General features: G+C 40.2%; 1 protein-coding gene across 1 annotated transcript in view; it reads right to left on the bottom strand.

Moving 5' to 3' along the window:
• c1h8orf34 (chromosome 1 C8orf34 homolog) overlaps nt 1-16,626 on the bottom strand; it is a 295,839-nt gene that overhangs the window by 7,431 nt on the left and 271,782 nt on the right. Inside the window, exon 13 of the mRNA XM_034169848.1 lies at nt 2,768-2,867. Within this exon, the coding sequence (XP_034025739.1) occupies nt 2,768-2,867 (100 nt within the window). The remainder of the gene's footprint in view (nt 1-2,767; nt 2,868-16,626) is intronic.

Here is a 16,626-nt window from a genome sequence, read left to right as displayed (position 1 = left end):
CTAGTAAGTAAGTCACTTTGGATTCTCCCTTGTTTTGCCACAGGGTTGCTGATTTGGTACAAGTCGTACGGCGAATGCCCTTCCTGATGCAGTGCCACATTACATGGAGAATGGGCAGGGGTGGCCTTGAATAAGGAACTTAAACTAGTACCAGTTTTTGTAACAACTTTTGCAAACTCTGACAAAACCCAAAATAACTCAGCTGAACATGTATCCAACACAGGATAGGTTGGGGTAAGATCGGCCCACCTCTACATATTTCTGGACAACATGGTGCACACTGAAGTCAAGGAGCTCATTTTAAAGTCCTGCTGAACTTTGTCCAAAGTCACAGCTCCATGTCAACTCGTAGTCAACACTGGATAGCTCAACATAACTCTTCTCTGGTTAACCATGAAATCTGAACACAAGGTTGTGTGAGTTTATCCTGAGCCATAGCCAACCACAAGGAAGTAATGCTGACTTGGGAACTGGCATACACATGCATCAACCTTCTTCCTTGCTTGTGCAATCAGCTTTGCTTCCCTTAAGGGAATATAGTCTAGTAGTCCAAACTCAGGGTTCACACTAGTATGTAATCCAATTGTATATTTTCATGGTTGGAAAAGAAACTGCCATTGAAAATCTGTTTTTAAAATAAAGCACATTTACAGGAAAATTGCTCACTGAAAACAAGTTTGTCTTACACACACACACTGACACACACACACAACAATACACACACATGTAAACCATACTTCAGTGAACAGTCATGCGGGACCTCTCTCACACCAAAAAGGGCTTTGTCACGTCTTGCGGCTGTTGCGTCTGTCAGGGTTTCTCTCTCAATATGTCTCAGTCACCTCCAGTCCAATATGTGCCTCACATCCTTTCAACACACCGTCACTACGGCTGAGGCTTAAAGCAAGCCCACAGGGGCTATTAGGCAAAATTATGCATTCATTGTGCAAGAAATATGCTTAACAAAACAACTACCCTCAAGACCAAAATATTTTTCTATATGACAAACATTTCCCTGTTTCATCCTACATTTGACTGTAGGTCTTATTACATAATGTCAATGAAAACTGTCTTTTTGATTCCCCATGCAATACATTTGCAGCTTGAATAGCTGACCCAAAAAACCTCTGACTTAATGGTATAAATAACAAAATGGCCTGTTGTGCCGTGCACAACCACTGACGGGGCTGGTTAGTCCAGATGACAGAATTCCTTGAATGGAATATCGATTTCATTTGACATCACACTGCCCCAGTTGCTACTTCTTAAACATTAGCAAAATGCTAGAGGTGTTTCCCACTCTGGATCCCTGTATATTTAATGTATAAATCATATGCTGATAGAATTTAAACTTAGTTTGCACCCTGAGTGGTCAGAAACACACAAGGGGTTCATGCTGATATGATATTTATGCCACCTTTTCATTGTTGCACGGGAGCTCACTTCAGAGCACAATCCGTAGACGTTTTTCATCCTTATGTACACAGTGATGGATTAAACAAATAAGATAAGTTATTGATACATATCTAATGTACCAATTGTCAGTTTGATGACAGAATTTCAATTAGTTTGTGCCTGGATCAGTCAGAGACTCCACACTACGCACAAAGGGATTTATAGTGGTATTGGTGCAGAGTTACAGTGCAGCTGCGCCACTACACGGGAGCTAACATAGAAGTTGTATTACATGTATGTACAGTATATTCCCCTTCACATACACACCCAATGCCATAAAAATGTCCCAAGGACCTATACCCTCAACAGATCTAGCAACACTGAAAAAAAGAAAAAAAAAATTGCTATTGTAATTGCAAAACTGATGGAGGAGATATGGAACAATACAAGAACAATTGCCATATATAGAGAGAGATTTGAGTCTTAATTTCTAAATTAACAGTTTGTGTTTTGTTGCCCCACTAGTGGTATGCCTACAGTATCTAGACAAATAGCAAATTTTAAATCCAAAAATAGGTCATATGTCCAGTAATTTCACATTGTGGGGACACAGTTAATAGATATAATTAATTTTCCAGAAATGCTTTCAGATGACATTTTTTTATTATTCCAATTAAATGTAAATCCTTGGAGGCATCTTGAGGGATATTCTTTACCATGAGTTAATCAGCATTAAGAGAGCGTAAATTTAGATTTGTTAGTGGACCTCACTGCATTAAAAACTGCTCCCAATTTCATTCTGGCAAAACTCACATGATCAGACCAAAGTGCCACATGCATTTACGGGATTTATGGGCCAGAACATTCAAGGAGGTCTGATCTAATTCTGTCATGTTCAAAGAGAGAGTCCTGTATTCCAGCCAGACCAATATTATTATTTGATGTCCAACTTTTAAGTCAGAGCTGTTCAGGTCTATCGACTGGATGCTAATAGAGATATATCTCTTCAATAATACCAATGAAACTTTTTTCTTTCTCTGATACCCACCCACCCACAGAACTGTGGAAATTTTCATGAGTCGAGTCTTGTGCTCCATCTCAGAATTTCACAAGGAACGCTTACGCACCAATTTCCACTTTATTAGATCTGTTGCCATTTTCATGCTTTAGTTATTTTGGTGAAGTGACATTTACAGCATGAAACAGAAAGAGGGGAAAAAAACTGACACTGAAAGGCAAAGACATCAGAAATTACAGTATGTGTAACGTGTGTTAACTGCAGTTGCAAGAGCACCTTAATGAGCGGGATAATAAGATACAACAAGGTTAAACAATGAAAAAAGTACAGGTAAATGGTAGATAGGTTACTCACTCTTGTCCTGTTCAGGAGGTTCCAGAATGTCACTATCTGTGTCGCTGGGAATGTGCCACGGCTGCTGTCTGAGGGCCAGTAACTGCTGGTAAAACTCATCCTGAAATCAAAGACCAGAAAACAATCAACAACTGTGGTGTGAACACACAAGTGAACCCACACAATATCACACAATTTGGTTCAGCGTCAACTCTTAAAGCAACGACTCAATGCCTCATGAAGTCTAATATTTTTCTCATGATTTCATTCAATTTTATGAGCTTTGATACTCACCCCACCAAGTACAAAACTACGAGCGGACATCTTAATAAAAAGGAGCTGAAAACTTCGACAGCAAAATGACTTTTACAGAAGAGAGAAGCTGAGCGAGAACGGCTTGTTAAGAGGACGCACATTCGAGTCTGGATGTGCACTCAGACGTTTAACAAAAGTAGCTCATCCATTTATTATGAGATCATTGTAAGTGACCTTTCAAACCACAAACTGATGTATCATATCACTGCAATATGTGAAGGATTTCAATTTTAACCTCCATACCACTAACAACCACAATCATGACGTCCCTCAGAACCTATTACTGCTTTAAATATGGACATCAAAATGCCAATGAAACAACAACTGTTTAATTTGAACTTCAACCAAAAACCAAAACAGTATTTTAGTTTTAATTTTTTTTATATTAACTTATATAACTGCGGTTCAGTCTCCACAGAGTTATGTTTCCTGGCTGCAAAGAATGGAGTTCTACTTTTAAATCCTGGCAAATATTTCCTACAGTGCATGAACTGTGACATCACAGAGCTGAGTAAAGCTTGTCTCAGATGTGAAAATATATTGGTGTTTTAAAAACGACGTGCATCAGGTGGTCATTTCATCAGGGAGTAAAGGTCAAAACAAGGGTTTAAGGTCAGTTAATAAAAAAAAACAAAACATTTCAAACACATATTTGGGGTCGCGAGTAATTCAGGCATAAAATATGCTGGTTACTGAGATCTGCACAGTGGGTGGTGCATTTTGTCGGTTATAGCCTTTACCATGGAAACGCTTCAAGTGTTCCATTACAGGTTTTAGAAAGTGGACAATTTAAAATAATTTGACACAAAGTCAAGACAGTAGGACCATCAGCTCCTGAGACATGGTGCAATGTTCATGACAGAATATTGTGCTAGATGTATTTAAAAAAAAAAAAAAAAAAACATTTTCAATTTAATTTCAAATCATTACTATAGAGATACTCCATGTATAGTATATTGTTGTATTTCACAAGGTTGTGATTTAAGTGGTTGCATTTCAGATTACAAAAGCACTCACTGGAGTGTATACGAGGTCTGTTAGAAAAGTATCCGACCTTATTATTTTTTTCAAAACCATATGGATTTGAATCACGTGTGATTGCGTCAGACAAGCTTGAACCCTCGTGCGCATGCAAGAGTTTTTTCATGCCTGTCGGTTGCTTCATTCGCCTGTGAGCAGGCTTTGAGTGAGGTGTGGTCTACCCCTCTCCTCTATTTTTTATCGCGAATAAATGTCTGAACGATTTGGATCTTTGTTGCATCAATTTTTTTCCAGAAACTGTAAGAGACCTCCAGGTGGACACCGTTCAAAAAATTAATATGGATTTCAGGGACGATTTTATGGGGATTAAACAGATTAAGGAGCGTTACTGCCCCTTTAAGGACGGCCAAGAACTGCTGAGAGCGCAGCGCGCTCCCAGCGCCGAAGGACAGGCTGACACCCCGCACAAACAACCAGATCATTTCCAATGTGAAAGCTTTGTTGATCCGGGACCTCGTCTGACTTTCACAAAAAGGCAGAAGATGTGGACATCAGCACTTTTTCCGGCACATTCCACCGTTACAGGAGTTTTTTTTCACGGAAAAAGAAGCCGAGGGACACGCCACGGAGCCGTTCATTATGCGGGGAAAAAACCGCCTCGGTGGTTTTGGTGGATTTCAGACGGATTCCGGTTGCTTTCCAGTCGTGTGAATATCAGATTGTGATTGTGCATGAGCTGGACATGCCAGAACATGTCCTGTGAGGCTTCATCACGGCGTTTCTTTTCGCCATGCAGCTCCGCCGCGACGTGCGGAATTCCTCCGCCTTTGTTCCTCTTTCCATGACAAAAACTCCTGTAACAGTGAAATGTGGCATTCATTTCTAAACCGGATGCTGTCTTGATCCGGTATGTCCTCTGACTAGCACAGGAATTGTGAAAAGACGTGGACATCAGCACTTTTTCAACACATTAAGACAGACGTGCGGAGGAGTTCGGCGTGTCATGGTGCAGCCGCTCGGCGCAAAGAAATGCCGTGATGAAGCCTCACAGGACATGTTGGGGCTTGTCCAGCTCAAGCTCAATTTCTCGGATATTCACACGACAGAAAAGCAACCGGAATCCATCTGAAATCCACCTTTAAGCCGTCCTGTGAGACCAACACCAAGGTGGTTTTGTCCCACGTAATGAACGGCTCCATGGCGCGTCCCTCGGCTTCTTTTTCCATGAAAAAAAAACTCCTGTAACGGTGGAATGTGCCGGAAAAAGTGCTGATGTCCACGTCTTTTCACAATTCCTGTGCTAGTCAGAGGACATACCGGATCAAGACAGCGTCCAGTTTAGAAATGAACGCCACATTTCACTGTTATAGGAGTTTTTGTCATGGAAAGAGGAACAAAGGCGGAGGAATTCCGCGCGTCGCGGCGGAGCTGCATGGCGAAAAGAAACGCCGTGATGAAGCCTCACGGGACATGTTCTGGCATGTCCAGCTCATGCACAATCACAATCGGATATTCACACGACTGGAAAGCAACCGGAATCAGTCTGAAATCCACCTTTAAGCCGTCCTGTGAGACCAACACCGAGGTGGTTTTGTCCCGCGTAATGAACGGCTCCGTGGCGCGTCCCTCGGCTTCTTTTTCCATGAAAAAAAAACTCCTGTAACGGTGGAATGTGCTGGAAAAAGTGCTGATGTCCACATCTTCTGCCTTTTTGTGAAAGTCAGACGAGGTCCCGGATCAACAAAACTTTCATGTTGGAAATGGTCTGGTTGTTTGTGCGGGGTGTCAGCCTGTCCATCGGCGCTGGGAGCGCGCTGCGCTCTCAGCAGTTGTGGGCCGTCCTTAAAGGGGCAGTAACACTCAATCTGTTTAATCCCCATAAAATCGTCCCTGAAAGCCATATTAATTTTTCGAACGGTGTCCACCTGGAGGTCTCTTACAGTTTCTGGAAAAAAATTGATGCAGTAAACATCCAAATTGTTCAGACATTTATTCGCAATAAAAAATAGACGAGAGGGGTAGACCACACCTCACTCAAAGCCTGTTCACAGGCGAATGAAGCAACCGACAGGCATGAAAAAACTCACGCATGCGCACGAGGGTTCAAGCTTGGCTGACACAATCACACGTGATTCAAATCCATATGGTTTTTGAAAATAATAATAAGGTCGGATACTTTTCTAACAGACCTCGTACCTTTGGAAGAAGAGGTCCAAATTAGGGCAAGAGACCCATTTGTGTCACTGCTTATCCTCAGATTGTATGACTTCTCCGGGATGGAACAGAAATCCACTGCAGTTTACATCCATAGACAAGACCTGTTTACAGATGGGTGGACTGGGACAATGCAGATGAAGTGTCTTGTCCAAGAACACAGACAGAGTGTGACGGGGAGTGATATCCAGGTCTACATTTTGGTAGCCCAACTCCTATCCATTGAGCAACCTGCTCTGCATGTATGTCTTTAGCAGGACCAAAATTAATATCTTACGAGGTTAAAGAATGTTAAAGTCCCTTTTCCCACATCTCCAAAATCCAGAAATAACACAAACTGTTCATGTTATTCAACAAAAATCCAAAAATCACATCATTACTTTTTGAGTGCCATGTTTTCATGCTTTGTTTGTTTTTTTTAACTTGTGTGATTTGTCCTGTGATTTATAGTTCAAAATGTGTTATATGTCAAATAAATCCTGAATTATTACATACAATCACAACATGACAGTCTACATGTGTGACAAGGTGCTCCTCCAAGGTGGAGGAGTTGCAGTGTGATCTATTAATCTCAATGCTGTACTGTCTGATCCACACTCTGTAGCAGAAGGGGCAGCAATGCACCATTAAGATGGATGGCAACTGCTGTAAAACAAGAAGAAGAAGATCTGAATGAGGAGTACGTGCTGGGTCTTCGAGAATGAGTGAAATTAATACATCATGCTCTCAAACTGGGCAGCACAGTGGCTTAGTGGTTAGTACCATTGCCTCACAGTGAAAAGTTCTCAGGTTCACTTCTGACCTTTCTGTGCGGAATTTGCATGTTCTCCTTGTGTGCATGTGGGTTCCCTTCAGGTGCTCTGGCTTCCTTCCACTTCTAAAGACACACAGGTTAGGTGAACTGTTGACTCTAAATTGACTGCAAGTATGAGTGTGAATGTGTTTGTCAGGAGTGGGACGAAGTCACCATCAAGTCACTCTGAAGTCATGAATCAGCAAGTCCCAAGTCAAGTCTCAAGTCATAACCACCAATTGTTTGAAAGCTGACTTGAGACTTGACTTGGGACTTGCAGATTGATAACTTGAGAATGACTTGACAGTGACTTTGTCCCACCTCTGGTATATGTAGACTGGCAGTCTATACAGGGTGTAGCCTACTTCTCTCCCAATGACCACTGGGACAGGCGCTAGCCCCCTCATCACCCTTAACTTGAATAAGCAGGTTTAGAAAATGGATGGATGGATGGATGTTCTGAAACTATAAGACCATGCTCTTGAATAAAGAGAAGGAATAGCCTTAATACTACTTTTCACTCTACATTATTCCACTTAGTGGATAACAGAAACTGCATTGAGGATGAAGGCTAGGTTAAGGTAAGGCTAGCTATAAAGTTTAAAAATGTGTGATCAATAAAATGTTTATTTACATTTAGTGAGGTAAACATACATATATTGAGTTCCCCTTTGACGTTTATAACAAGCAGTTTACTCCTGAGTTCTTTGTGTTTCTTAAATAACATTAATTAGTCCATTAGCTTCTGCTAGCTAACATGGTGTTTGCATTCTAAATAAATAATGTGTAAATTAATCTTGCTTCTTGTTGCATGAGTGCCATACTTCAAAAATAAATGTGTCTTACAGACAGATGTGCTTTATATACATTTGTTTTTTACTCTTCTTGAGGGATTTTTGGACAGATGCCACTAGTATTCCAGTGTGACATAGCGACCAGAAAATATGTTAATTCTACTGAAAAACCAACCCACACAAACAAAACAGGGTGAAAACATAATACTTAATAATATCATCCACAGTCACAAAGCTGTGACGTATCAGGTGGTGTGCCAAACCTGATAAATCCATCTACACTTGAAAAATGCTGTCTCAACGAGAGAAATTGATGTAGCAATGTGCAAAAAAATTTTTTTTTTTTTTTTTTTTTTTTTTAGGTTATTTCAACTTTCAACTGAGTTAATGCCACAAGACTACTCTAGGTAAGTTGAAATAACTATAGTTACAGTAAGTTGAAATAACAAAAAAATCTATGCAAATTGTTCCATCACTTTTTCTTGTTGAGACAGTGGTTCATTTTTCAGAGCGCACTGTGCTTTGACTGAAAGCATCTTCACAGTGCTACAGCAGGGATGGCACCATCGTTACAGTGCACAACGCGCTAATCAGTCGACAGCTTAGCTTCAATAAATATTATTCCATCCAACTGCAAGATATCATATTGCCACTTAAAATTTTGCACTATACGTGGAAAGATTCAATCAGACACGTCCTTGGGACACTGTTGAAAACTCTTAACAGTTTTAATGGTAAAAGTCCTCGTCCATATGAAAAAGTAATAAATTAAGGTAACTGAGTAAGCAGTTTGGAGTTTGTAACTATTACACAAGAAAGCCATCATATTCTTTCTTTTTTGTGCATCGCACACTTGGAGTTTCAACCATCTTCTCATTCATTCAGTGAGAAGTTTCACTCATGAGAGCAGATGGCATTAATAAAAGCCAATTATGTGCAAGAGTGTCAACGAGTGTAGCCATCAAGATGGCACAGATGAATTGCAAAATTCCAAGATACCATAAAAAAATTTGTCTTAAAAGTCTCATATTTACCAGTACTGCTGTAAATTAAATTATGAAAGGAATATTAGCAAGAACTCCAATTTAAAGTTCTCTTTTAATGCCAGACACATTTTTCCACAACGAAACGACGTCCAAGCACACAGACCTCCGTGACTCCAAACCCCACACGATGCATGCATTCATCTATACATGTGCTTCTGTGTGTTCTTTTGCTCTCATTCATAATCTCACGTTCTGCAGCCAACGTTACTGGGCACTGAGCCTGTTTGACACTAAGCATACAACTCTGCTCTAACCACACCAAAATCGCACAATAAATTATCAAGTCCACAACCCAAAGATAATGACTGTTTAACTTGTGCTCTATTGTGTTAGTCGATATTTGTTTTATTTGGTGCCACAGGTCTTTGAAATGCAGTTAGCATGTGAGGACCCTCTGAGCTTTTGTTTAATGTTGATCTGAGCTACTGTAGTATTAATTTTGTCGCCCAGTTTTCAATTTAATCTTAGTCTTGTGTCAAAGTTCATTCTTAGTCTTAGGCACATTCACATATCATTTTTGTTAGTCACGTTTCAGTCGACTAAAAGTCTCAACATTTTAGTCTAGTTTTAGTCAAACGAGAACTCAAGGTATTTTAGTTGAGTCATAGTCAAAACATTTTAGTCTTTTTCTATGTATTTCAGAGATAATTTTTGTTTATTCATTCCAGCTGGCTTGTGTTCCACAACTGAAATATTGATTAATGTCTGGAATAAGAATCATCTCGAATGAACTGAATGAATGAATCTTCAATGCAACTTTGATAAAAGTGTCTTGTTTGTTGATTCAGTACACATTTACAAATGATGCACTTGTTCTAATGTTTTATATTGATTAGAAACACCAACAAAATGAAATAAAATAAAAACTGGTGTTGAATAATATGACTCTTACAGCTACACTCTTATAGCCGAGCACATTCAGAAGGATATAAATGTAAAATGTTACTTTGGCCCACTCGGGCCTGGAGTGCTGCTGCGTGGCTGTGGTCAGACTGGAGCACTGAGACTGTGACACTGGGGTAAGTTCTCCCCCCCGACAGAATGGAGGACATCTCATTTTGGGGAAAAACAGCTTTGGTCAGTTGTAGTATGCTGCCTGTTGTACAACGTTTGGAAAGAAGTGTCATTTGATTTAAAAAGGTGATTCACTTTGAGCCTATTGATTGCGGAATGATCAGTCTTTCCACCTTTACTCGGCAAAGAGCTGCAGCAAATCCCACACCACACACGGAGCGGATGATATTATGATTATTATTATTATTTTCATGAGGGACACTAACTTTAGTTTATGAACCAGAGAAGTGGCAGAGATCCGCGTCGTTGGCTGTCCCACAAAAAAGGCACGTTAATGACGAATGATTAAAAACTGTCCGTGTGAAGTGATGGACGATTGTCACAGAATCACGCGGCGAGAGGATACGTAATGTAGCCAACAGTACAGTAGAAGAACTGCTGGCACAAACACATGACAGCTGGACTGGATGTTGCGTTTCTTCTTGTGTAGTAGACGAAAACGAAGAGGGAGTTTTTGTTTATTTTTTATTTCTTTCAAAACATTTTCATCTCATTTTTATTAGTCAACAATAACGCACATTTATACAGTTTTAGTCTGTTTTTAGAACATTGGTGCCGTCTCGTCATCGTGTCATCTTAGTCATGGGAAAAAGGATTGTTGACGAACATATTTCGTCTCGTTTCGTCTGACGAAATTAACACTAATCTGAACTTTGTGAACTCAAGCTTGGTATCGATTCAAATTTCAAGAATCGTTTTGATTTCGATTCTTAAGATTCAGAATCGATTATTTCAACTGAATCTGATTCAATCCGATATTGATTTGAGTTAGTGTAATTAAAACCGTTTTTGAGCTGTTACCTAATTGTCTAGTTATGCAACATCTCACTAGCATTAGATTGACATTTGACAGAAAATTAATGAAGTATTGGTAGTTACTAATGATGGCTTTAAGACTGATGGCATGGACCAATCCCCCTCCCTGAATAATAGAGTAGTATTTTTATTTTCCAAACATACTGAAGTTCAGAATTACTGAACAAATCCAGGGCAGCCAAAAGAGGGCACCAGAGGTACCTGGTTCATTGCCCTGACACAGGTATATTTCTCCATGTTTTGGCCTGCTGCCTTGTTTCTTTTGGCTTTAAAGTAAGGCTGTAACAACGATAAAAAACCTATGGCTTTGATTTACAAAATTTGACCCTGAAAATGGAGGCAATAGTGTTGCAAGACAGGTATAAATTTAAAAACGTTCCATGGGCAAACAGTCCCGGTCTCCCCGACATACACTCAAGTCGACAGCACAGCTCGCTGCAGGAGAACTTCTCCCACAACCGCGCCCCGAGTGCTGGTGGAAAAAGATGATTGAAAAGTCAGTCCACACCAGAGAATGAAGAGAATGAAGAACGAAAGGAAAAAACAAACAAACACTACTGTGTGAATTAAACAGCGGACAATTCTTTTTCTTGCCCGCAACAGACAAGAGTCCCGGTCGTCATGACTGACATCTTTAAATGTCTTTGACAGGGGCTGATGAATAAATCGTGGACCTGATTCTAAATCAGAACCAGCGGGTCACAATGTAGAGAAATGATCATTTTCACACGCTCGGAAACAGCGCCAGTGAGAATTTCATGTCTAACTGGCGTGCATTATTTTTGTGTATACACACACGTAGTTCGGTGAGTTAAGTCACTGTAATATCACTCCGCTCTGGTCGTCACCACAGCAACGCTCAAATCAGTTGGTGCAGATCAGCTGTGTTTTGACAGGTGAATGACAGAAATGCGATAAAACATGGATTTCCAAGTGAATTTTAATATTTTTGGCTAAAATAAAACATTTGAGGAATGGAAAGAGGAGGAGAGCAATGGCATAAACATTTAACATCAGATGAACTGGACAAGACTGAAGATGGGAAAGAAGAAGAGAATGGTTGCCAAGGATGAAAATATCTTGAGACTGGCATAAAATAGTCCCAAATACATGCGCATTTTTATCAAGTTCTGTTAACTTAAATATATTTGTGTGTTATGTCACTGTGTGGGACCATGGTATAAGTGGATTAAACAACTCAAAGCCGTGCATTATACGGTTTGAATGCACTTCGTGGAGTAACACAGAGTGTTTTAGACTTCGCGTCGTGCATTCAAACCGTATAATGCACAGCTTCTCGTTGTTTAATCTTTACACACACACACACACACACACATATATATATATATATATATATATATATATATATATATATATATATATATATATATATAGTGTGTGTGTGTGTGTATTTACAGTGGTAGGCTGTAGTGGTAGGTTAGCTTCGATAACCATTAATCCGTTAACTGAAAGGTTAACTTATAGAAAGCTAAACCGACAAACCCCTAAAAAATTTAGCAGAACTTACAGCTAAAAGCTAAACTGATAACTTTTAGTATTGACTCCAGTACACTGGCAGCTGTTGACAACAAAAAGCCAGTGATTCTGTCTCAGATCAGCCTTCTCTCAGCAAAAGAAACCTGGTGACCAGAGAGAAAGGAAGGGGAGCAAAAAAAAAAAAAAAGATAATTTATTTTCACAGCCATACAGTCTTGCAGACGTATCACAAACTAAACAAACTATTTCTGGACAAGTTACTGAAATTAACTTCACCTCTGTCATTTTACAAAGTGAAAATATTGGCTATATGTTTTAGTTTTAAAGTAATGCACTAATTTTGAAGGTTTTAACATTTACAGACACACATACCGAAAGACATCATGGGAAAATTAGTTTCCTGACATCAGTGGTTGGCTGGTATATGTAAAAACCAACACACAAGTTACTGTAACGTGTGTTGGTTTTTACAAATAAATCTGGATTTGTAAATATGTAACTTTTTTCAACTGTAAAAAAAAAAGGCAATTTGAAAACTGAAAATTCTGTTTGTTAAGTGATTCATCACTTTTAATGAATGCGTTAAAAACCAGGCTTTTCAGCATAACCCACAAATTTTCAATAAAGTTTAGGTTTTAGGCTTTTGAAAGGTCTTTCCAGATTCCTGCTTATCCAATCCAGAACCAGTTTTGATGTGTGTTTCGGATCATTGTTCTGCTGGAACACCCAATAGTGGCCAATTTGAAACTTGGACACTGCCCCCCCCCAACACTAATGCATAAAACTGTAATCAACATTTGAGTTTCACCAGCTGTCAGGCTTTTATACAATAGTGTTCAGAATAATAGTACTGCTATGTGACTACAAAGACTAATCCAGGTTTTGAGTATATTTCTTATTGTTACATGGGAAACAAGGTACCAGTAGATTCAGTAGATTCTCACAAATCCAACAAGACCAAACATTCATGATATGCACACTCTTAAGGCTATGAAATTGGGCTATTAGGGAAAAAAAAGTAGAAAAGGGGGTGTTCACAATAATAGCAGTGTGGCATTCAGTCAGTGAGTTTGTCAATTTTGTGGAACAAACAGGTGTGAATCAGGTGTCCCCTATTTAAGGATGAAGCCAGCACCTGTTGAACATGCTTTTCTCTTTGAAAGCCTGAGGAAAATGGGACGTTCAAGACATTGTTCAGAAGAACAGCGTAGTTTGATTAAAAAGTTGATTGGAGAGGGGAAAACTTATACGCAGGTGCAAAAAATTATAGGCTGTTCATCTACAATGATCTCCAATGCTTTAAAATGGACAAAAAAAAACAGAGACGTGTGGAAGAAAATGGAAAACAACCATCAAAATGGATAGAAGAATAACCAGAATGGCAAAGGCTCACCCACTGATCAGCTCCAGGATGATCAAAGACAGTCTGGAGTTACCTGTAAGTGCTGTGACAGTTAGAAGACGCCTGTGTGATAATTTATTTTGCAAGAATCCCCCACAAAGTCCCTCTGTTAAATAAAAGACATGTGCAGAAGAGGTTACAATTTGCCAAAGAACACATCAACTGGCCTAAAGAGAAATGGAGGAATATTTTGTGGACTGATGAGAGTAAAATTGTTCTTTTTGGGTCCAAGGGCCACAGACAGTTTGTGAGATGACCCCCAAACTCTGAATTCAAGCCACAGTTCACAGTGAAGACAGTGAAGCATGGTGGTGCAAGCATCATGATATGGGCATGTTTCTCCTACTATGGTGTTGGGCCTATATATCGCATACCAGGTATCATGGATCAGTTTGGATATGTCAAAATACTTGAAGAGGTCATGTTGCCTTATGCTGAAGAGGACATGCCCTTGAAATGGGTGTTTCAACAAGACAATGACCCCAAGCACACTAGTAAACGAGCAAAATCTTGGTTCCAAACCAACAAAATTAATGCCTCGCAGATGTGAAGAAATCATGAAAAACTGTGGTTATACAACTAAATACTAGTTTAGTGATTCACAGGATTGCTAAAAAAGCAGTTTGACCATAATAGTTTTGAGTTTGCAGCGTCAACAGCAGATGCTACTATTATTGTGAACACCCCCTTTTCTACTTTTTTTTTTTTTACTAATAGCCCAATTTCATAGCCTTAAGAGTGTGCATATCATGAATGCTTGGTCTTGTTGGATTTGTGAGAATCTACTGAATCTACTGGTACCTTGTTTCCCATGTAACAATAAGAAATATACTCAAAACGTGGATTAATATTTTTAGTCACATAGCACTACTATTATTCTGAACACTACTGTATCTCATATGTTTAACCTCCAATAATATCTTCAGGTGGCAAAACAACAGAATTAATCACTACTTTTGGATTGTAGGCCTTATTTAGCTATGTCCTAACTGTTTAGCAGCTTGCTTTACTTTTGGTCAAAGTGCTGGCACAATAATGAGATGCATGATGTCACACTGGCCAGTGCCCACTTGATGAAGTAGTTGGAGACATCAAACAGAAATGTGACATCTTAGATCTTTAAAGCCTCTTTCACACTGGTGCAAACGTAGAGCTGCGTATTGCGACAATGTGTTTCGTTTAAGTATGCCCGAAATGCACGCGTACTCAGCCTTTTTTCCGTGTTCGTAGATTTGCTTGCAGCTGGTTGCTTTTTAATGTGTTCACACAGTCGCGTGGAGCCCTTGCCACTATTGAAAACATATTTATCTCTTTTTCAGTTCACTGCTGCCGGCTGTGCAGAACACATTGTTGCACTTGGAAAACAGTGGACTGTATCAGGAGGTTTTTACAGTTGCATACTGTCACGTATGTTGCCATAGCTGCTATTTTCTGCCTCTGTGGAAGTGCGCTCTGTTCTCTACTGCACAGTGTGGTGCGGGTCAGAAACAGAGTCATTGGCTGTGGTAAAGGCTGCTGTGAATGAAGTGCTGTGACTGTTTAAAAATTTAAAGCTCCGGTTGCTCCGACCAGGTCCGCTGATTTGATCAGACCTGATCAATCAGGGTGTCTGATGTTCGCACCGACATGCAGCGACGGCACTTTTAGTTTAAAGAGTCACAGCGCTTATTCAGGTTTACATCAGACCTGAGAGAGAGAGAGAGAGAGAGAGAGAGAGAGAGAGAGAGAGAGAGAGAGAGAGAGCAAGCGACCAATCTGCTGTTTGTGTTCTGTTTCTGGATTTATGCGTTGAGGTTCGATTCCCTGTTCTGAACGCACACACGTCCATCAGTTAGATCAGCTGTTCTGAACACACAAGGGAGCTGCAGCTGCGTGATCAATGTTCTCTAGCTGATTCACTCTGGATGTACACACTCAGTTTTTGGATGTGTACAGGAGCACCGTGTTGCACAGACTTGCATACAGTAATGCCGTGCTCTACAGACCTGCTTAAAACTGCGGACTTTCTGTGTCCAGTTTAATTTTTTTATGTGCTACGCATGTAGCACTCAGCATACTGCTGCGTAGGGAGAAAAAAACTCTACGTAGAGCTGCTTAAAGTGACCGTAGAGCTGCTCAACTCGGCATAGACGGTACGCCACAATACACAGCTCTATGTTTGTGCTGGTGTGAAAGGGGCACCCCATCAGCATGACCTGAAAGGCTGTTAAGCAAAGAGTAACCCATTAATCCAAAACCAGCACACAAAAAAATCCATCCTTTGTCTTGTAAACCTTTGTCTTGCTTTTTTGTATATTGATTTTGGATTATGGCTTCCATCTAGGCCCACAGCTTTGAGAATGAGAGCTGGCAGGGAAGAGCTTATGGAGTCATGACGTCACTGGACTGAGGTGCTTCGCGCTGCTGATACCTCTGCAGGAGAGTGACTGCCCATGTTTTTGGCATGCTTCATGTTTCAAGTTAGATATGGATAATACCCACTGACCTACAGTAAGGCAATGACTAGATGTTTTTAGTACAAGGTCTCTTCAGAGTATCACTGGCTATCACTGTAATGCTGGTGTCAAACAACAGGTTACTTTGGGAGACAGACAAGGCGTATCACTTGTATTGTGAGCTAATGACAGTTATGACATTTTGTCAATGTGGCTTTCTTCTCTGAGCATGATGGAGCACACAGGTGGCCTCAGTGTTGAGAACCACAGAAACTGAAAAAGGCCAGGAGGATGTCCATGTATCCAGATAGATTGCTCCTTTTGGGAAGTGAAGATGGTCTGATTGTCTGTTTGGTTGGTTGCTATCCAGCACGGTTCCACAGTGTGGTGGATATGGTGGTGCACTGCACCAGCACATTCCTAGAGCTGATCTGACCTTAAACACAACACTGCAATGGTTCTATAGGTGCATTGTTAAATACAACCCAAGGTTCCCCAATTAAGCCCTATTTA

The sequence above is a fragment of the Thalassophryne amazonica genome, chromosome 1 (assembly GCF_902500255.1).
Source record: "Thalassophryne amazonica chromosome 1, fThaAma1.1, whole genome shotgun sequence".
Classification (NCBI taxonomy): Eukaryota; Metazoa; Chordata; class Actinopteri; order Batrachoidiformes; family Batrachoididae; genus Thalassophryne; species Thalassophryne amazonica.
The sequence above is the reverse complement of the archived record's forward strand: the minus strand, read 5'-3'. Positions and strand labels throughout refer to the sequence as shown.